General features: G+C 52.4%; 5 protein-coding genes across 5 annotated transcripts; 2 read left to right on the top strand and 3 right to left on the bottom strand.

The window, feature by feature from the left end:
* Positions 1-1,027: 1,027 nt before the first annotated feature.
* Positions 1,028-2,761, bottom strand: SPBR_07012 (uncharacterized protein; the record flags this gene model as incomplete). Its single annotated transcript, XM_040765267.1, has 2 exons — positions 1,028-2,665; positions 2,747-2,761. The coding sequence occupies 2 exons, from the start codon at positions 2,759-2,761 to the stop codon at positions 1,028-1,030; spliced, it is 1,653 nt and encodes a 550-aa protein (XP_040616615.1).
* Positions 2,762-11,697: 8,936 nt separating this feature from the next.
* Positions 11,698-12,154, bottom strand: SPBR_07963 (uncharacterized protein; the record flags this gene model as incomplete). The annotated part of the gene is made up of 2 exons (XM_040766215.1): positions 11,698-11,806; positions 11,853-12,154. The coding sequence occupies 2 exons, from the start codon at positions 12,152-12,154 to the stop codon at positions 11,698-11,700; spliced, it is 411 nt and encodes a 136-aa protein (XP_040616614.1).
* Positions 12,155-13,280: 1,126 nt separating this feature from the next.
* Positions 13,281-14,754, top strand: SPBR_07194 (uncharacterized protein; the record flags this gene model as incomplete). Its single annotated transcript, XM_040765448.1, has 2 exons — positions 13,281-14,598; positions 14,642-14,754. 2 exons carry the CDS (start codon positions 13,281-13,283, stop codon positions 14,752-14,754), a joined length of 1,431 nt encoding a protein of 476 aa, XP_040616613.1.
* A 1,157-nt stretch (positions 14,755-15,911) lies between these two features.
* Positions 15,912-16,880, top strand: SPBR_07620 (uncharacterized protein; the record flags this gene model as incomplete). Its single annotated transcript, XM_040765874.1, has 1 exon — positions 15,912-16,880. The coding sequence occupies one exon, from the start codon at positions 15,912-15,914 to the stop codon at positions 16,878-16,880; it is 969 nt and encodes a 322-aa protein (XP_040616612.1).
* A 1,475-nt stretch (positions 16,881-18,355) lies between these two features.
* On the bottom strand, positions 18,356-19,312 carry SPBR_07629 (uncharacterized protein; the record flags this gene model as incomplete). The annotated part of the gene is made up of 2 exons (XM_040765883.1): positions 18,356-19,083; positions 19,171-19,312. The coding sequence occupies 2 exons, from the start codon at positions 19,310-19,312 to the stop codon at positions 18,356-18,358; spliced, it is 870 nt and encodes a 289-aa protein (XP_040616611.1).
* Positions 19,313-20,281: the final 969 nt, after the last annotated feature.

Below are 20,281 nucleotides of genomic sequence, written 5' to 3'. Positions count from 1 at the left end.
ACCAAGCGATCGATTCCGCTTTGTGTCATGGAGCAGATACACTCAAAATACAAAGAACGGATGACGCCGTGAAAACCAGAGGACTGCTGTCCGTGTCGTCTTAACATAATTCGTTAAACACTATTTCGTAGGCGAGTAGAGTGTGTCTTGGTAGGCCTAGCTGCATTAAACCTTGAACGCTGAAGAGCGCCGTGAACTGCAGAACGGGCACGGGGTCACCGGGCGTGCATATCGTAGCACGACCGCTTTGTTTGTTTTGGACTTTGTGCGGCTTCCGTTGTTCCGACTGCCGGGCTGTTCGGATTGTTTTGCGGCACCCTTTCTTGGCAGGGTGGATTCGTATATTGGTCGAACGAAGGGATGCATTTCTCCCATCTCGATCTTCATTGCTCCTCATCGCAGGTCGTCAACTTAAAGTGAATCTCCCACTATTGCGAAGTGAATGAGGGATGGTAGCTTCTGTCAGACTCTGGCCCGTTTCCATTTTATGGCATATTCTTGGATTTCTCAAAACAAGTCTGTCGTGGCGATCGTGAAAGCGTACTAGTTTTCCAATGCCATTTTTGCTTCACGTGGCTGTGAAGAGAATGAATACTGGGAAGAAAGAGGCGCAAGGCTCTGTCATGCCAATTTTATCTTTGTTAATCCTGCTGCACTTTTTCTTGTACAAGGGTGTTTCTCACAAGGATGTGGCTCATGCTCATATCCTGGCTGATGCTATTTTTACATAGAAAACATGAACACCAAAAAAAAAAAGGAAAACGACATGTTTTTGAGACGCCCAAATCCGTTCATTAAGAAAGAAACGACAAAACCTTAGACGTAGTAAGAGAATGGGGAATAAACATTGGAGACAGTGGACATGTTTTAAACAGAAGAGGGTAGAAAGACGACGAAAACAAAATCCATATCTCAAAAAAGAAAGAAATAGCCCACGGTAGGAAACGCCAGATAATGCAAATAACCAAAGACGGCCAACTGAGAAAGAAGAAAACAAATTACAACAGCGCTTGCCGCGGTTGTAATCTCACAAATTCTCTGGCGGCGGTGCCGCTTTGCCGGCATCGACAATAATCTGCTCGTCCAGCTTCTTGTCAATGTCCTCGCCGTGCTCGGCGCGCTTCCATGTGGTGATGCGGCCCTCGTTCATGTCAAAGTCAAAGACGCGGATCTTGCGGTTGAACTCGCCGTAGCCGCCGTAGCCGCCGAACCCGGCGCCGCCGCCATAGCACATCCACAGGCGGGGCACGTTGGTCTTGTCGTCGGTCGACAGCGCACAGTACTCGTTGACGTGGTCGTGGCCGCAGCTGACCATGACAACGCCCTCCTCGACAAGGGCGTCGCGGAAGTTGGAGTTGAAGACAGGGGCGGTGGGCGGCTCCTTCCAGTCGCCCTTGAAGTAGAGGGAGGCGTCGCGGTACTCGGGCAGCGGGATGTGGATAAAGGCCACGTTCATGTGGACATGCGTGTATTCGGCGTGGCTCTTTTTCAGGCCCTGGGCGGTGTTCTTGAACCAGTCGATCTGGTTCGGCTTGATCCAGTCGTAGCCGTGGTACTTGCGCTCGTCGGGCGAGTACGCGTGGGTGTCGAGGAGGTAGAGGGTGAGGGCAGAGTGCGACGAGCTGCCGCGGGCCAGCACTTCGACGACGTAGTTGCCGACGCCGTCCACGGTGTCGGGCCCGGCCTTGGAAAGCGAGTAGGGCAGCGTCTCGATCAGCGACATCTGGCCCGTGCGCGCTAGCGAGCCTTCGTCGTCGTGGTTACCGAAGATGGAGACGTAGGGGATCTTGTGCTTGATCAGAAGGCCGGCGTACTTGAAAATGGCCGACTGCGCGTCGGGCGCCGTCTCGCCGTTGACCTGGTCGCCGCTCAGCACGACAAGATCGGGCCGCTCGTCCTCGAGGATCCGCGCCACAAAGTCCAGCGTGCGCGGGTCTGCCTCGCACTTGCCGCCGTTGTACGTGTTGGGCACGGCGTCGCGGCAGTGGCCCACGTCCGTGCTCAGGTGCAGGTCGGCCAGCTGCACAATCTTGAACTTGCCGTTGTCGTGGATGCGCGGCTGCGGTTTGGTCGCATCGTGCACGCCGCCCTTGCGTACCGTCATGTGCGCCGCCGGGACGCTAGAGCCACCATCCAGCAACAGGGGCGTGCCCTTGATGGCCCAGCCGTCGCGCGCCTCGACGGCGTCGTCGCCAAAGAGCACGTCAATCGCCGTCACGGCGTTGTTGGTGTCGCCCACATGCTTCTTCTCGGTGCGCTTGATCCACAGACCGGCTCCGCGCGAGTCCCAGCGCTCCTCCTCCTGGCCCTTGACGCTGGCACCTGGGTCGAGGCGGCCCACGGCCACGTCCAGGACCACCTTGTCATTTGGCTCCAGGTCGGCCTCCTTCTTCCGCTTGACGTGGACGTAGGCGTGCGACATGCTCTTGCCGAGGTACAGGTCCTTTTCGATGCGGTGCCACTGGTCGGAGTCGAGCTTGCAGGACGAAAAGACGTTGAGGGAGGAGCATCGTGTGATGCGGATGTCGGTGACAACGAGGCCGTGGTGGTGCTGAGGCATGTACTCGTGGATGGCGTTGGGCAGCACGCGGTAGTTGCGGTCGACGAAGAAGAGGAGGATAAAGGTGAAGATGCCAACTGCAGTCACCTGCAGAGCCGTACGGACCTGTGGCGAGGGAGTGTTAAGTTAGTAGCTGGTTTTGCAAGAGCAGAGAACACAAAAAAAAAGAAAGCAAAGTGGTCGTACAATCCGTCGCGCCATCGTTGCTAGCGGGCGGCGCGTGTGCCTTGTGTGGTTTTGGATCGATGGAAAAGTCAAAGAGTCGGACGAAACGAGTATGTGGAGGATGCTCAGACGTGAGATCGTGTCGTCGATTCGTTAGAGGTCGACGTCGTTTGTTCGTGATGCAAGTAAAAAACGATTGCAGATGGACGGTGACGAAAGCCGGGACGCCGTCGTCATCTTCCCATGTGGAGCGTGCGTGGTAGATGAAACGTGTGCTAGGCCCTTTGCACGTCGTTCACGAGTTGTCCCTTCAGTCCAACTGGGAAGGTGTCGTTGTTTCGATGTGTCGATGTGTCGTCGATGGATGGGGTCGAAGTCGCAGCGATGAACTGGTGTGGCGTCGTGAAAAGGAGACAGGGGATGCCAAGTCGGTGGTGTGGGCACGTGCTACTGTAGCCGCGTTCAGCGGGCTCAAGGCCTGATCGACACGCTGATTTTGTTAATTGGGGTAGAGTTCCCGGAGACAGATCTAGATCTGGTCCCAGTCATCGATTACTGAGAACAGCTGTGGCCAACAGGTTCCCGCTACATAGTCATTTCGATACGAGGAGAAATGAAAATGCTAAAATTTTTTATTAGATCCAAAGACCAAGAATGATAAAGTAACAGGGCATCCTCAACAGACAGCTCTATTGCAAAACCCATTCAGAGCATAACCCCTGGCGAAGCGCAACTTCAGAGCAAAGAAGGTTCTTCCAGGTGCCCCAGGGTCCAGAGCTCTGGAGAAAGGCCCGCTAAGCCATAGGTGTATTAGTTGCCGACGTATGACTGCGAGGCCAAACTGACGACAATGCAATTACAAGAAACTTTTAGACGACACCTGTCTAACGTGAAGGTTCCGGTGATGTTTGTGTTTTTTTTTAAAAAAAAAAAAATTGATGAATGATGAAATGAATAATTAATTAATCGAATAAGCCGCTTTTATGTTGTAGATTTTGTGTTGATCTCGTGTACGGTAACACAACTTTTTAGTTATTCAACTGTGTAGAGCTACCGAAAATAGACTGAGAAATTCAATCAGTCAGCTTATTTTAATAAATATGAGCTTATATGTAATGTTCAAGAGGCAATGAAAGTGCAGGGAATGCTTACGTTTTGCAATAAAGACGGTTGTCTTTAGTAACCTCGCGGCCAGTTTGGGTCTAAAATCGACGAAATGTACATAACTGAAGGACGCTTTGAGTATGAATGAGCTAAAGATGCAGCTTCTTTCTCATGGTAAACCTGTTTCGTCTGGATCCTGATGTCTTTCTATCAGTTCAGCTAGTCTGTGGTCAAAGACCACCCAGTTTGAGTCTTTATGTCTTTGTATTCAACCGAACGCTTAATAATGATACCATCGAAATAATTTCCCAGGAGCATACTGGTCATTTTTTATTCTTATATTTCTCTCATCTGTGGGAAGCTCACATGTCAATAGACAGCGTGCGAATAGAGTATCCCAAATGCCTGTTCGTTCTTTCATTGGACAGTTTGACTAGAAATCAGCTTGTATCGAGTATTCGCTCGCGTAGAAGAGAGGTGATATCCATGTGCTAAAATCCAAAATTGGACTTCCAGATTGTCTCCACATTGTCATTTGTATGGCCGGCTGAAGATAACTCAATGGAGCGAATCGGCGGCAGAGGTTCAGCTTTGGGACAAGTACGGCTCCTGGTCGCCCGTGACCATGAGAGGATGGTCATGAAATAGCCACCGGAACATATGAGATGCTGGGAACGTGATGCTTGCGCTCTTTTGGTGGAGAAAAAGCGTACAGTCGAAACGCTGGTTTGTCTAAAAAGGAAAGAAAAAAGAAAGGGGACACAAAAAATGATAAAAGACATGTCGTAGTTAGCAACCAGCCTTGAAGCCAAGCCATATCCAGCCAGCCTCTTTCTGCTTGGCTTAAGGGGAAACAAAACTAACGACGGAGAACAAGACAGGACGACGACGACTAAAAGCGGTCGATGACCTCTAAGGGCGCTTGGCGTAGCCCTACCGGGAGGCGCGTTTTGATCTTTGCGTACGCCACGACGAGGGAGGAGAGACGATGAGAGACCAAGCGAGAAGAAAAAAGGGGGGTGGATGAAGGCGGAAAAGCAAAAGAGCGAATCGTCTTGGAGAATTGGACTAGCATCGTCAAGCCGAGCGGAGCGAACGAGCAGCGCCGTGTGCGACATTTTCCGAGATAGGACAAGGTCACAGCGTCTGAAAAGGGGCCATCAGTCCCTGCCTGTGGCCAGATAGAGGAAGCCGCAAACAGGATGCCGCAAGTTCTTGGCGTAAATAAGTCATGTCCTCGGCCAATTTTGTGTGCTACAATTTATTGATAAGAAATAGCTCATGATACGGGAAAAACGACGTACCATACATCGTGGATTGCGGCCGTTTAAGAACTGGGCTGAGCTGAGAAAATAGACAGGAACAGGATTGGAAACAAATTGGAAATGGATGGAAAGGGCTCTGCATGTCTCGCACCAATTCGCAAACTCGGATCCCGAGAGACAGGGAAAGGGGTGTGAAGTGTGAGCTTTCAGACGTCGTTCCAATGTAGTCACAAGACACGGGCCATCGTTGCCAATGTCATGCTGATATTTGACGACAAAAGTTGGTTGTTGTCAACATTGCTTCATGACTGGACAAATGACAAACCGACAAGACCGAAAGAGGAGCACGTGTAGACAAAACAGCCTTTTGGTGGCCGCCAAAGAGCAAAGAAGCAAGGCGAGTGGGCGTCCTCAAAAGGTGGTTTGAAAGTGGGTGGCATAAGCTGCAGGATTCGAGCATCGTCGTTTTTTTAATTTTGTTGCCACCGACGTACCCCATACGACAGCGTTTTAGACGGGGCATGTATGGCACGATGCTTCTTCTTTCTTTGCTTGTCTCCACCCCTGAACAAACATCAACAAGGAGACACGGCAGAAAGGTGACGAATAGTTGCAAAGACGGCCGGGCAATCGACGTTGGAGATGTGTGAATGGCTGAGTGCGTGTCCTGTCCAGCATTGGAAAATCCGTCCTGATAGCCAGCTATAGTATAATGCGGCGTAATATCAAAGGCAGAACCAAAGGCCAGAGCATTTGTCGATCACGCTATCGGAACGACACTCGCCTATTTGTCTGGACGCCATCTTTCGTGGAGAGAATCACCTCCACCGAAGTCTGAAGAACCCAGAAAACGATCGTTGGTGGTTGCAACGGCTACCCAATCGCAGAAGACAAACCCCTGCCAGTCAAATATGGGGACTGAGGAAGAACAGACAATGGCCAGGTCGTTTATCCTGACAATGCAGGGGTGTCGTTAACCAGGAGGGGAAAGAGGCCGGGTTGAAAAACAACAAGCAAAGGAAAGAATAAAAGATTAAACGCATATCCAGACGAGTTGTAAACTCTGACCTCTGACCATGTTGGTGGCTTATGAAGATTACCAACAATACCAGAAATGCCTGCATCGATCTCGGAGAGGGCGAGATGACTCTCACTTCTGCCACTCAGGTTTTCCTCGCCTTATCTTTCGCCTCTTTGCCAACACATAGCAGTACTATTGTCTTGCCTCATTTAGCAGCCACACTTCAATGCCCGTGGCGAAGTGCATCTGGTCAAGTCGTAGGGAGGGGGAAAGAGACGCCTACCGGGCAGACGCGCATACCAACCACGGATCCTGGGCTGCAATAGGCAGGGCAAAAACACAAAACTGCAGGCCAAACCTTGAGATTTGTGCTATATATAAACAATCGCAAAACAGGCAGTAACACAACCAGAAACTTTCGGGCTATCCGTTTGGTTCCCAGACTATGCACAAAGCAAAATGCGCCCTGCATGCCAAAAAATCTGGGAGCAATCTCTTGCATATCTGTGCATGCATAATGCTGGTTTGCATGCTGGGGAGAGCCAGGCCTGGTGGCCTGTGTGTTGGCCGGAGGCAGCCTCCTGCAGCTTGCAAAAATAACTGTAATAGGCTTTGGTTGGACCTAGGTTGCGAAAAGTAGGATTCATCCTCCTGCCGTCTTTTGGTCAGGAGTCTCGCTTCCCAACGTGTCGGGTCGCATATCAGGGCCGCTGTCACCTGACGACAAATTGCCGTCGCGCTTGCAGACGCAGATGATCTTCTTGCAGTTGCCAACGCATCAGGACAGGCATGCATCTGCTTATTTTGCGTCTTCTCTCAGCCTTTCTCTCAGCTGTCTTTGCAAGGCAGACTGTTGCGACTACTTCGTTAAATATCTGTGACGCTGAACTATGACGTCGGCCGTGCAAATTCAATGATGAGCATGTCACAGACCTTATTGACGAGCCCGACATGTTGAGCACGCGGTTCTCGCTTCATGTTTTTTTCGTCGTTGGCACCTGACTTCCATTAGCTCACTCGTCTCGACTTGGCTTTTTGCTTTTCGTAGACCGCCTCGATAAACGCTCACCGCTCCGCATGTGCAACCCGGAGAGCGTCTCATCTTTCTATATTTCCGTCTCAGCCTCTATGCTTCTGTATCGAGATATCTGATTATCCTTTGTGCAAATTTTGTTTGTGCAACCCTCTGTTGTATTTGTACAGGCAACCCGAGGTTTGCCCAACCCGCTGTCGTAGCTCGCAAAGTCTAGGAGACGCAACTCTGCGAGACGGAATCGAGTAATCGTCATTTTGTCCCGTTTAGGGACCGCAGAGGTGGGTGTGCGACTGAGACCTTCCGAATATCGAGCCGTTCGTGTGACCCGATGCTGCCTTTCACGTTACATCCAAGGTTGGAAAATAAACTTTTGAGCCTGTGAGGGTGTGGTGATGAGAGGGGGTTTCCAACTGCGGGCCTGTAAATGCATGTGGGCGCATGCCAGGCTCCAGGGTGAGGAGACGAGAGAGAATCTGGAGAATTCAAAGACATCACGAAGCGGGATTCACACCAAGTGGGGTCGCCCCCGTGATTGGTTCAAAATAAGAGGTTTTTGGCAACAACACAGCCAATGAGAAATCCTGCTGTGAACGAGCGAGAAGAGACTGGTGATTCCCTCCTTCCCGTTCGGCCCCATGTGGCTCTCATGGACGAATCACATGAGAAGGAGCATGGGTTCTTTCCGGTGGTCATCGTGGAGGGGGCAACTCAGGTAGGAACAGGGGGGCTGGCGACAAAAGACGGGAAACGACGACCGCGTGTCTTCCCCGAGCGTGGCCGCACACAAAACCGATGGAAGGAGCGAAAGAAAGAAGAAAACATTTACTAACGACAGACGTTGAGACATACATACGGAGTCCACGCAAACTGACCACAAACAGAAACAGGCCGTTGGTCACTAGTCACCGCCCCGGCTCCCGCGGGCCTTTCCTTTGGCCATAGTCGCTTTGGTTAGTCTGTTGAGTCGACAGCTAGCGGCTAGCCATGCAAATCAGTGGATAAAGTAGACTAGATCGCCATGAAGTGAAGACGAACATGGCGACGAGAGAGGAGCCTTGAACTCAGGTGCCATCCACGGACATGAGTGTCTGTGAGTCTCCTTCATACTTGGAAGACACCCTCTTGCCCAACCTCGTGGCCAAGCAGCCCTCGGCTTTTGTGAAGTGAGACATGCAGCGTTTCGTGCACCGTTCGGAGACACACAAAATATCACACCCAGGTGTTCGCCGCAGTTCCGTCAAGATGTCAATCATCTCACTTGTGTTCCAATAAGCATACAATCACAAAACATCAGCGGATGGCAGCGCCTGGAGCAAGCTGAAGAAGTGCTGCGTTGGCACGCAAACTCGCCAACGAGACGTCTTTCGAGGTCTGGTTCTTGCTCAGGCCCACTAACTTTAGGGTTTCAGGCGCTTCTTAGCCTGGCATTGCCGGGTTAGCGCGCTTGACCGATTACTTTTTGACCTGTCACGCTTGTGTGCTCGCGTATTTAGCGGTCCCTCTCGCGACCCTCTTCCCTCTGTAAAGTGGGGACGTGGGTCACCACTCTGAACTCACGATCAACATCTGGTCAAACCGTCCGCGCCTACCCGCCGCTTCGAATACTGAACGCACGCGCACCGCGCAGACCAGCCAGATCTTTGTTGGCTCCTTCCTCCGTTGCGAGCACCCGTAATTGTATATCTCTAGGTTCTGTGCTTTCATCCCTCATTACGGTGCTCCTTCCTGACGGGGGTTCTTGGCTCAATGACAGGGAAGGAACTGCCAGCCACTGACTCCTTTCTACAAAAGGCAACACCGCTTCTGACAGATACTCGCAGAAAATGGAGAAGCGAAACCTCCATCCCTGAATAGCTCCTATTAATATGCATTCGCGATGCACCTACTAAGGAGAACGAGAGTCCTGCGGGCCAGCAAAGTCGCTGCGAAATATAGGTGTCGTTCACGCCCATCACGCGCGTTCTGGGTCTGCTGCTCGCGCTTGCCCGTTTTCCTAGCTTTCACATCCTGCTGCTGCTCCTTCTCTAAACCAGACGTCCCGATCAACCCCAGACCGGGCAGGTGCGATTGGGCGGTTGAGCAGCTCACTGTGGCCAATGGCAATCGCGTATCCAGTATTTCGCCTCCCATAGGACGTCGCCGTATGCAAAAGCCAGGGCGCAGCTTTTGTCCACTGCGGAAAAGAGGGGGCAGCAAGCACAGCGGCTCCCTAGGAGGAAAACGAAAATATGATAGGTTTTCTACAAAAAGTAAAAGGTTAAATGATTAAGTGCTGCCCGCAGACTCACTGGACGAGGAGGCAAAAGTGGGCACGATGACCATTTACATGGAAAGAGCAACCAAGGCCCTGTATCCACCTAGCAAGAGCTGCTGCACCAAGGCTCCCTCACCATCTCCTCCCAAAATGGTTTTGTTTCCACCACTCGACATCCTTCTACTCGTCTCCGCCTCTACGCCTTTCTGCTCTTGGTTTTTTCTGTCGCACACTCTCCACCACTCCATCTAGCATGCACCCCTTGTCCTCCAGCCTTTAGATACCGTCAGTCCTTCAGTCACTGGCCCCGTCCAAAACATAGACGGGCAAAGACGGCCACGCTATTTCGATTCCTCAAAGTTCCTCTTTGCTCCGGGTCGATTCTGCATTCTTTCCGGCCCACCGATCAACTGCAGAGATTGTGCACATGACAGCTTTGGCTGGTGACGGGTGGTAGCAAGCCGGTCGAAAGCCTTGCCGTGGACGAGCAGGGCGTGCAGCAAAAAAGATGTTGAAAAGAAAAGAAATCAGCCTCCAAAGAGGAAAAGTAGAGCCCAAAGAGGGAGCCGCCACACTGCAGGTTTTTTCTGCAACTTACCTCCGTCTGACGGCGGGATCGCCATGGCTGGCGGTCCAGTGCTGAGTGCTCCCAGGTACCTGCACCCTGTCTATCTGCATTCGCCTCCGCGTGGAGGGGTGTGGCCAAAAGAAGAAAAGAAAAAACATAGCAAGCATCCAAGCCAAAATGGTGGGAGGCACACACATGCTTGATGTGCCACCCCGTTTGAGATTCCCATCTGGTCCTTGTCCATCATTTTGACTGCCTCTTCTGTTGCTCTTTACTGCTGGGTTTGTTTTCTTTTTTATTCATTTTTTCCCTCTCTTTTTATGCCAGTTCTTTCCATTCATCCTGCTCCTGTTCCTATTCCTTTCGAGTCCACACCCTCTTACTGATTTCACGCCCCCTCCATATCCAGTGTTCAACTGCCATTGCCCCCTCCACCCACAGTGCGTCTCTTGGTCAATGTACCCCTGTTGACTGGATATGAATAAAAGACACTTTGAAGACGCTCCGAACTCGAAGAAAGATATATATGTATATACTGTTGAGCTGTCCGCCTCTTCAAGCTCCCGCGAGCTACTTTGTCTTGCTGTCTCTTGTCTCTCTTACTTTTATATCCCGTTTCTTGACTCGTGAATTTTAGATACCGACCTCATTGTCCTTGTCCATCTGTGTTTTGCCCCGTTCAAGATGCACCGATCTCACCTGGTAAGTTTTCGAAGCAGCTCCTTTCACACGCCAACGCCAGCCGAGTTTCTCTTCCATTTTGCTTTTTATTTCAACTCTACGCCACATTGAGCCTTGTTCGGGAGACAATAGCTAACGGTTCTTCATCGACGCAGACTCACTAGATCGGCTCAATACACCCTCCCACACCATTTAACTACCCACCATCACTCCGTCACCTATTTCCATTTCCTCCGTCACATCCCCTACCTAGATATTTCTGTCACCTCTAGTGCTGCCCCGGTTCATTTCCCCTGGAATACTGTTGCTATATTCTGGCCTGTCACTTTTTTAACCCTGCCATTGTTTTTCTTCTTCTTTTTGTCTCATTTCGGCATACTTTTCTCCCATCTCAGTACATACTTCTATTCCGCTTCTTGTCTCTCATCGCTACTTCATGGACAATTTCTCGGCCTAGTCGTATCGTCGGCATTTATCTCTTTTTTCAACTCTGTTTCCTTCCAAGGCTGGAGCCTCTTATATTCAAACCCAATCTATTGTTTAATATCCCTTTTCTTTCATCATATTTCACCCGCCTGTTCTCCCTCCATTTCATCTCATATCACGCTTACCGGACAGCGTCAACATTTTATGGAGGCAAGAGTGGCATCCTGTGCACCGCTGCTCTACTGGCAAAGGTTCGTGCCTCCATCCTAACCATCATTTAGATTATTGGTATCGCGTGCTGACACCCACACCTTTCGGTCTTTTAATAGCCCATGTACCAAACCTCATACCATGCTTGTGGTATGATAGCTGGGGACAGAGAGAGACAGAATATTACCTGGCTTTGCCGCATCGACACTGATGGGGTTTGCTTGTGAATATTTACTAGACCATGGCGTCCCTCAGACCTGGTTTGAGACCCCCTCAGGGACAAAGTGACCGGACAAGATTACCGCGGGAAACAGAGAACGGCCTCGCTCCGCAGGACGCCTCCCGGACTCGCCCATCACTACACCATGACCAAGGCAACTCCCGCAGACTCGCATCAACCGGGTCGTCTACGATTCCGTTTTCATCATCACTGCCCACCGCCCGTCCGAACCTCGCCAGCAGAACTCCTCAAACGACTGCCGGACCACCAGCAGCCGCTTCAGCACCACGACGGCCCTCGAACCCACGACAAAAGAGTCAATCGCGCCCACCGTTGACACACCAGTCCCAGTCATGGGGCACATCAATGGTTACCCCGAGCTCGAGCAGGTCTCTCCCAAACGCCGTACGGTCGTCAATCTCGGAGCCACAGTCCCAGCGGAATGCACTTAGTAGCTCGGCACAGGCACCTTTTATAAATTTGTCCAGCGCTCGCTCACGCAACGACTCAGCAGGCACGAGCTCCTCGTCTTCGACAACATGGTCACAGACACCGCTTGACCTGGACCGTGGCTTGACAGAAAGCCCAGCTGAGATCCGTGTGGCCCAGAAAGGAGAGGTGACGAGCGCCCACTCAGTCACCATTTACCCCGAGCTGGATCGTTACCGTGATGTTGACATTTCGCCGTCCACGTCTGATAAGTATGGCTCAAAACACCCCGACATCCTGTTCCGGCTGGCCACAGAAGGGTTTCCTCCGCCACCAACACCCTACTTCTCGGGTACGAGCAGTTTGACAAGCGGTATGAGCGGAAGCCCTTCGACGCGCTTTTCCGAGTCGCCAGGGCCGGGCCCCTACAGCCGCGACACAACGCCCACATCGATCTCATCTCATTCTCCGGGTTTGATGTCTTCGGTGCGCATGCCAACTGCGCCACGGTCGCGGCAACCAGCTCGGGGGTGGACAGGAAGTTTTAACAAGGAAGTACCGAATGGAAACGGGACGAATGCATCTGCTGCTCCCACTCAGACTCTTGCTGCCATTCGGGAGTCTCTTAATTCGTCCTCTTCATCATCGAATGGCACAGTACGTGGAGGTGACAAAAGAGTGAAAGCCAAAAAGAAGAGAATGTCACCGGTACCACCAAGTCCGCCACCGCGGAAATCATCACAAAAATTCAAACAGTCTGATGACGAGAAGGAAAGGAGCTCGCCTTTGAAGCAACGCACACAGCCCACGCAGCAAACTCGACGCTCGCCGACGCAGGCAGACCAAACAACAGGGTCTGCACGCGCAGCCCAACTTCTAACACAACAGAAAACGGCCACTAAAAGCGACGTGCCTGGTTCATCCGCAATAAAGGCCCCTAATCAACGGCATCGAACAGTCACATCGCCTGCACAGACGACTCGTCAACAACAAACGCCACCAGCACGCCCTAGCCGAGATGGTACGCCCGACCTGTCGCAACTTGACTTTTCCGTGCCTGTCATTCAGAGCAACCTGGACTACGCTCCTTCGCCCGATCCTCTCGGCGATCTCCATCTACCGGCCTCGTCACCGCCTCCAGCATCTGCAAATGTCGTTCACCAACAGCGATTTTTGTACGACAAGCACCAACAACGACCAGGATCATCCTCATATTCACACCAACCTGTCCGACCTCAAGATACCACGGTCCGGTCACCTAGCACTCTCCATCCTGCCGGGTCCTCACAATCTCAGGCAGTTGAGTTAACCAGAGCTGTTTCAGCCTCCCCTGGCCCTACCATGTCTTCACAGTCGTCACGGGCAGATTCACGTCAGGGTCGAGTACAAGCGCAAGCAGACGTGCCGGGTCATACTACTAAAGAGCCTGGTGCCAGGCTGACCCGCACTCCTAGCCCAAACGTCTCGACGTTCCGTACAAGGTTTCCACTGTTTGGGCGCCGAACCAAGACGGCCCCGCCGGTCGAGAGTAGTGCATCCGCTGCTGCTTCTGACAAGAATGAGGGCGGAACCACGCGAAAGGGTCCTGCAGCTGGCACGGGGCACGAGGGTTATGGTAGACTGGGATCCGGCCGCCGCAGAAGCAGTAGTGTCAGTACCTTTCTCCGTGGCACCGGGTCATCTCAGGAAAGTCTTGCGACCAGTCCCCAGTTTCAGGATCCCTTCCTCCGCGACCGACTCAGTCCAGTTGTGATTGCCGGGGGCGAGATCATTGAGAACCACAACATTGGCTCCGAGCTGTCTCAGACCACCAGCGACACAAGTGCAAATAGCGTGGGTTCACGCACCGCTCCCGCTCCTCCTCCTGCTGGGTATCGTCGTCCAAGCACCGACTCGCGGGCCGACTCGGTCTCGTCGCGCGAAGATCGTCTGTCTCTCTGGCCTTCGGCCATACCTCGCGGATCGCGCCAAATGTCCCCTTCCCCTTTTGGCTTCCACGACAACTCTCACGGCGGTCGTCGACCTTCTGATAGCAGCGACTCTGAAGTCGTGATGAAATCGACTCTTGCCTTTCGCCGTTCCGTACAACGCCTACGATCGCCTGACCGTGCACAGGTCCGTGTGCCACGGCCCATTGTTGTAAACCAACAAAACGGCGGTGTCCCATCGTCCATGACCAGCGCGGACATGTCCATCATGACCGACGACTCTATATTGGAGGCCGGCCCCAATACCGGTGCCGGCACTGGCCGCGGCCGCAAGGGCTCCTCAGGTCCCAACGAGAAGCCGCCGACAGTGACCAAGAAACTCACAAAGCGGGCACGATCACCGCGCAAATGGAACCTGTTCGGCCGCTCTCAGAGCCAGCCGGCGACTTCCAAAAAGGCTCTTCAGTCAACCTCAACCTTGGCTGTTACCGTGGAGGCCGCTACTATACCGGCTGAAAAGAAGAAACCAGTTGCGTTCTACGCCATGATCGACTCGTCCGAACAGGAAGATTACGATATGGATGTCGAAGACATTCTTCGCGAAGCGCGAGCTCTCGGTAACCCTACTATGGCCGCTCAGTTCGGCAGCCGAGACAGACGTCCATCCATTGAGCAGACAGTCTTTGGAACCGGCGGACCGCCCGGGCAGCTGCCGCGGCTCCAGCCTACGCGTGCCCGGGCACCACCCCCTCCGTCACCTGCACTTTCGCATAGGTCGCAACATCAGCAAGAACAGCAACAACGTCCTCCCGAGCCTGCAGTATCAGCACAAGAGCAGCAGCAACAACGCCAGCAACACCGATCAGATAACGAACAGTCTCCCGTGAAGCCTCACACAAGATTGCAGATTTCTCGAACACCAACTGGCCCTGTCGTCCGAGAAGTGCCTCTCGAAGCAACGCCTCAAGACGCGGGTGAGAATACCACGATATCCCCGCCGCCTGCACAATACCAGGGCCGGCCAAGCAGGCTTCCACAAGTTGGACGCATTCCTAAGGTGGTGAGCATACGGCCCGAGCAAACGTCGCCAAAAAGCTTCTCACGGCCCTTTAATCGCGTAAGCATGCAAGATCCCTCATCGCTGGCCCCGCTGCTGAACACGTTGGATACAAACTCCGTCGCCAAGGGTCCTTCCCCACCCAAATCAAGTACACCCGATCTCTTACAAGATGGATCGACTGCGACGGGAAGCTCCGCAGACCCCACGACTCTCCGTTTTCGCCTTTCACAAAATCTATCCCCAGATGCAGAGCCCATCGATCAAGGAAACGAGTTCTTTAGCCTCTCTACCCGAAAGGATTCTCAAACCACGTCTTGCACAAGCAGCTCCGGTCTTCTCAGCTTTGCTGATGCCACTGCCGTCGTTCCGGATCCGAGCGCACCGCTCGCCGAAGACGAGATTTGGGACGAATACAATGATCTTCTTGGAGAGGAGGCAGGCAAGGTACCCCAGTCTGCAACCTCTTCTCAGGGCATGCCCTTCTATCTGGAAGTGTCGCCCATGAAAGAGTTCCTAGCTCCGCCGGGTACCGTCGTGGGAACGGTCAAGCGACTTGATCAACGAATGGTCGCTCCACTCGGGTCACCTACTATCGCTGCCAACTTCCGCCCCAAGCGAAGCACTGGCGATGCTACTGCTACTGCTATTGCCAAAACAAGCCGACCACCAGTTGCTTCAAGCATCTACTCTGTCAACAGCCCGACCAGGCTCTTGGACCAATCGGCCAATAGTCTACGAGACTCAACTGTTTCTCAGCCTCCCCCAACGCCTTTCTCGGTCACCGACTTTGTTTCTGGGTATGGAGACCGGAACAATAGTGGCATTTTAGCAAAAAAACAGCCAGCTGTTGCCTCGTCGCAGCGAAGCAGCGCCTCCTCTCAAAGGAGCTCCAAGAACAAAACACGAGTCTCGGACAGCAGCGTCTACAGTCAAGTTTCCGAAGACAACTCACCTATTTCTCAAGTCAACCTCCGAGTAGGTTCCATGACGGTCAGCAAATGGCTCACATTTGGCCACGTGCTTTTCAGTCCTGCCCGCGACGATATGGTCAAAGCTGCCAGTCCTCCCAATGGCCACTCTGTGCTTGTCATTGACGGGCTCGGAAACGACGATTGGTCGTTTTATGCCGCCGAGACGTACCCTGCAGCGACATTTTTCAACCTGTCGCCGCGCGCGCCTCTGCCTGTTGACCAGAAAGCCGGTGCCACTGCCTTCCCCCTGAGTCCGCCCAATCACCACCAGATCCAGTACACGTCCCACGCGGACAAACTGCCTTTTGGCTCAGAGCTCTTCACTACCGTTGTTTTCCGCTTCCCGGACGCCGGCCCTGAAAGTTATTACAAGAATATTGTCAACGAGGCTCGCCGCGTCTTGAAGCCCGGCGGCTACCTGGAGCTGTCGATTCTGGATGTTGATCTCAACAACATGGGGCCTCGCACCCGACGTGCTATTCGCCGGCTCAAGGAGCAGGTTCACAGCCACACGCCAGATATGCATCTGGGCTCGGCTGCGGACGCCATTGTGCGTCTTCTCGGCAAGCGGGGCTTTACGGACATCAAGTCCTGCCGCGTCGGGATCCCCGTCGCCAGCACCATTCAACGGCCAAAGAGCGACCTAGTGGCTGACGGCGATGCAAAGCATGCGCCGGTCGGAACGACGGCCAAGCCCCCGAAGGACCAGCGCAGCCTTGCCGAGATGATCAATGACGAAAGCCCCGTTGCCGACGAGAACATCACGAACACGGTCGCGCGGGTGGGCCGTTGGTGGCACAGCCGGTGCTATGGCGATGCTGCTCTTGAACCGTCACAACGTTCAGCGCCAAACACAACGGGCAGCAGCGACATGTGGATGGACCGCGCGCTGTTGGCCGAGTGTGAGGGGTGGGGGACTAACCTCAAGCTCATGGTGTGCTATGCCCGCGTACCCGACATCAAGCGTATGGCGAGCATCTAATAGGCCATCCAGTCGACTGCAATGATTAATTTTCTTTTTATCATTTTGTGTTTCTCATATTATCATCTCAATGTTCCACAACAACAGCGGACGGCATTTACACAGTTAAATCACACATTAGGCGCAAGCCTCTGGCATACTTTGTCATTTCCTCTTCGAATTTCCAGACTGCATAACTTTTTTACCATTCAGAAGAAACAGCTCATCAAAGAAATAAAGCAATGCTTCCGGTTGATACAGAACGGCAGCTTGCAACCCCTCTCTGGCTTCACAGGGCCTCGCAACGAGGTTCAGAGGGTCTCTGTTTTTTACATATTCGGATTCTTTTCTCGCATATTTGGATGTATTGGGATGCGCAGCGATGAAACCCGCCCCTACCTAACTTTAATGCCCTTTTTTCCTATCACACTTGTCTCTCCTTTGGCCTTTGTTTGTTTGTTTTTCATGTGCTTTTCCTCATTGTTTGCGAGCAAGCGTGTCTGATTTGCGGTTCCTTGATTTTTTGTGTCGTGTGCTTTCTGAATCAATGCTGGACCATTGTGGCGGTGCCTTTCCTTTTCTCTTGCGATGAAGGCAACACAGTGGGCGAAAACCAGTCTTGGGTTGACCCTTATCCTTATCCTCTTATTCCTTTTTTTTTTTTTTTTTTTTTTTTTTTTTTTTTTTTTTTTTTTTTTTTTTACAATTGTTTCGTGACCTATCCTTGAACGGTCCGTCTAGCGAGACTTATTTAGAGATACCCTCTGCGTGAAGTATTTATTTATAGGAAATGAAGATCATGCTCTAAATCAACTGTGTCTTTTTCATACTTCCTTGGTCCAACTCCTTGTCAGTAATTTTTTTTGTTAAAAATTATAAATAAGTAAACGAATATTCGATGGATAAAAGCTTATTTATTTATTTATTATTATTATCATTATTTTTAAAAAATACCAATCCCAATTATCGTACAAAGTAGGGCTTAGAATCGGAAATCAAATTGGCGACGAATACCAACCGGCATAAGTCTCAGCTCCGGCATCACGCTCTATTCAAACGGCCATATGTTTCCATGGAGGTGAGGTTATTTGTGTTCCTTTCGCCAAACAAAAGCGTGCAGAAAAGTCTGCATGCCGCTGTACAAAACATGCAATTTTACATTCTTTTCTAAATTAGCAAACCACATTTCCCAGCTGCATCTCAACCCACAAGAGGCATGTCGCCTCTCGGGTACAATAATACCGCGTTTTGAAGAGAAATAGATTTTCTGCTGTGCTTGGAAAAATACTTTTTTACTTAAGCTTCCACCGACTGGCACAATAACCGCTGTTTCTTGCAAATGACCAATGGAAACAATTAAATAAAATAAAAAAGCAGACATCGCAGATCCAAAACTACAATAGACGTAGATAGAAAGACAAGACACTTGGAGAGAAAGTTGAGAGAAGAGAGACATATGAGATGAAATAAGACCAATGGGGAAGGTAAGAATACAACTATAAGCCGAACCGCTTTGCGCGCTCCTCGGCCTTCTTCTTCTCCGCTGGATCCGAAAGGAAGTTAAGACCCTTCTGGCCCCGCTGGTTGCCGCCACCGGCGTTGCTGTTGTTGTGTCTCCGGTCGATGTTGCGATTGCGGTTGTTGTTGTTGTTATTATTGTTGTTGTTATTGTTGTTGTTGCGGTTATCGTTGCGGTTGCCGCCGTGACGCCGGTCGGGCGTCGACCGCTTCTTGTCTCTCCGATCGCCGTCGCCGCCACCACGACCGCGCTTCAGAGGTCGGTCAGGCAGCGCCGTGTCCAGGCTCGACAGGATCGTCTTTCTCGCATCTTCGACCTCCTTGTTTTTTGCAGCGGCGGCAGGGTCGATGCCAAACCGTGCAGCACGTGCCGCCGCCTTCTTGGCGTCCTCGTCCTCGTCCTCGTCCTCGCCCGCCTTGGTCTCGTCGGCGGCGGCAGGGGTGATACCGAAGCGCTTGGCGCGTGCCTCGCGACGGCGCAGCTCCTCGTCAATGTCAATGGTCGAAGCAGCCGGCGCGGTAACCGGCTCTTCGGCGGCAGCGGCGGTCTCTTCGGTAGTAGCAGCAGCAGCGGGAGCGGCCGCCGGCGCAGGTGCAGGTGCCGCTGCGACGGGAGCGTCTTTGGAGGCGGCGGCAGCTGGGGCCGCGGCTGCCGGTGCGGGCTCCGCGGGCTTCTCGTCGTCCCAGTCAATCTCGTCCTCGTTGCCTGTTGAGACTATGTCAGTATTATGTCGCTTTGGGAGTTGAGTCTGCCGTCCTGTCGCGCTATGTCTGTCTCCACGTTGCAACGTACTCTTCGCCTCGGGCTTGCTGGCGGCGGCGTCGTTCTCCTGCAGACGCGAGACAAGGTCGGCCTTCTTGCCGCTCAGTGGCAGGCCGCGGTCGGACAGCAGCTTCTTCAGCTCGTCGACCTTAAGGGAGGCGTAGTCTGTCATGTTGTCGGTGGTAGATGTGTGGCGGAGACGTGATGCGATGCTGAAGCGCGAAAGGCGGGTTTATTTGGGTGCACGAAGTCGCCGAAAGTCGCAAACGGGCGTGTCAACAAAGGTGCCTGTGCAGCAGTAGACGGACGGCGAAGAAAGGGAGGACGGTTTGCGATTGTTGGCACGCAAAAGGTCGTGACGAAAGTGCGTTTTTGGCAACGAGCTTTTCGCAAGGGGCACAGGTACATTGAAAGACGCGACGCCTTGCTGGGCTTTCAAAGCATTGGACGTGCGTGTTGCTCCATTCAGCCATTGGCATGAATGGAGCCTAGGCGGCCAGGCCAGGCCTTGCCATCCAACCCAGGAACCAGGTCCCGTGACAAAGGTTGGCGGTTACAATTTGTGGCTGACGACATAGATTGAAGCCACAATTTGCGCCGCAGCAGTGCAAATAGCCGCCAATTTGACTTTGGAAGCTGCAGTCTTTTTTCTAGATGTTCTATTTGAATCGTAAAACGGCGACGAAGTACCATAGTTAAGTATGATCAGACGGCGTACTGGGAAGAAATATAGCCGATTGATTCCTATTTAGCTATATTCCTTCGTTTTGAATTTGTCCTTGATTGATGCTTTATGGTCAAGTGAAGTGTCAGTTTGGTTTGGCGCGAGAGAAATTGGGTGTTAAAGTGTACGGTGAGTTTAGGCGTTCCTAGTTGGTACCCATTAATACGGTGTCATCGCGTTCGACCCCAAAAAGGTGCCAAAACCCCACACCTCTCTCCGGGCTGGACCTCGGCAGCGACAGCCAACTGTGCCCATTCTCGCTAGTAAACGCTAAGAGATCTGGCGATGCTCCAAAAGTGACACTGCACCTCAGTGGGCCGAAGCGGGGATTTAGTACAATTGTGCAGGGGCTCTTGCTCCTCTTGCTTGGCTTGGACGAGGCCGCGGTTCCTGTCTGGAACTGACGTCGACCTGACC

This window comes from Sporothrix brasiliensis (assembly GCF_000820605.1).
Source record: "Sporothrix brasiliensis 5110 chromosome Unknown Cont20, whole genome shotgun sequence".
In the NCBI taxonomy this organism is placed as follows: domain Eukaryota; kingdom Fungi; phylum Ascomycota; class Sordariomycetes; order Ophiostomatales; family Ophiostomataceae; genus Sporothrix; species Sporothrix brasiliensis.
This window is presented reverse-complemented; position numbering and strand designations above follow the sequence as displayed.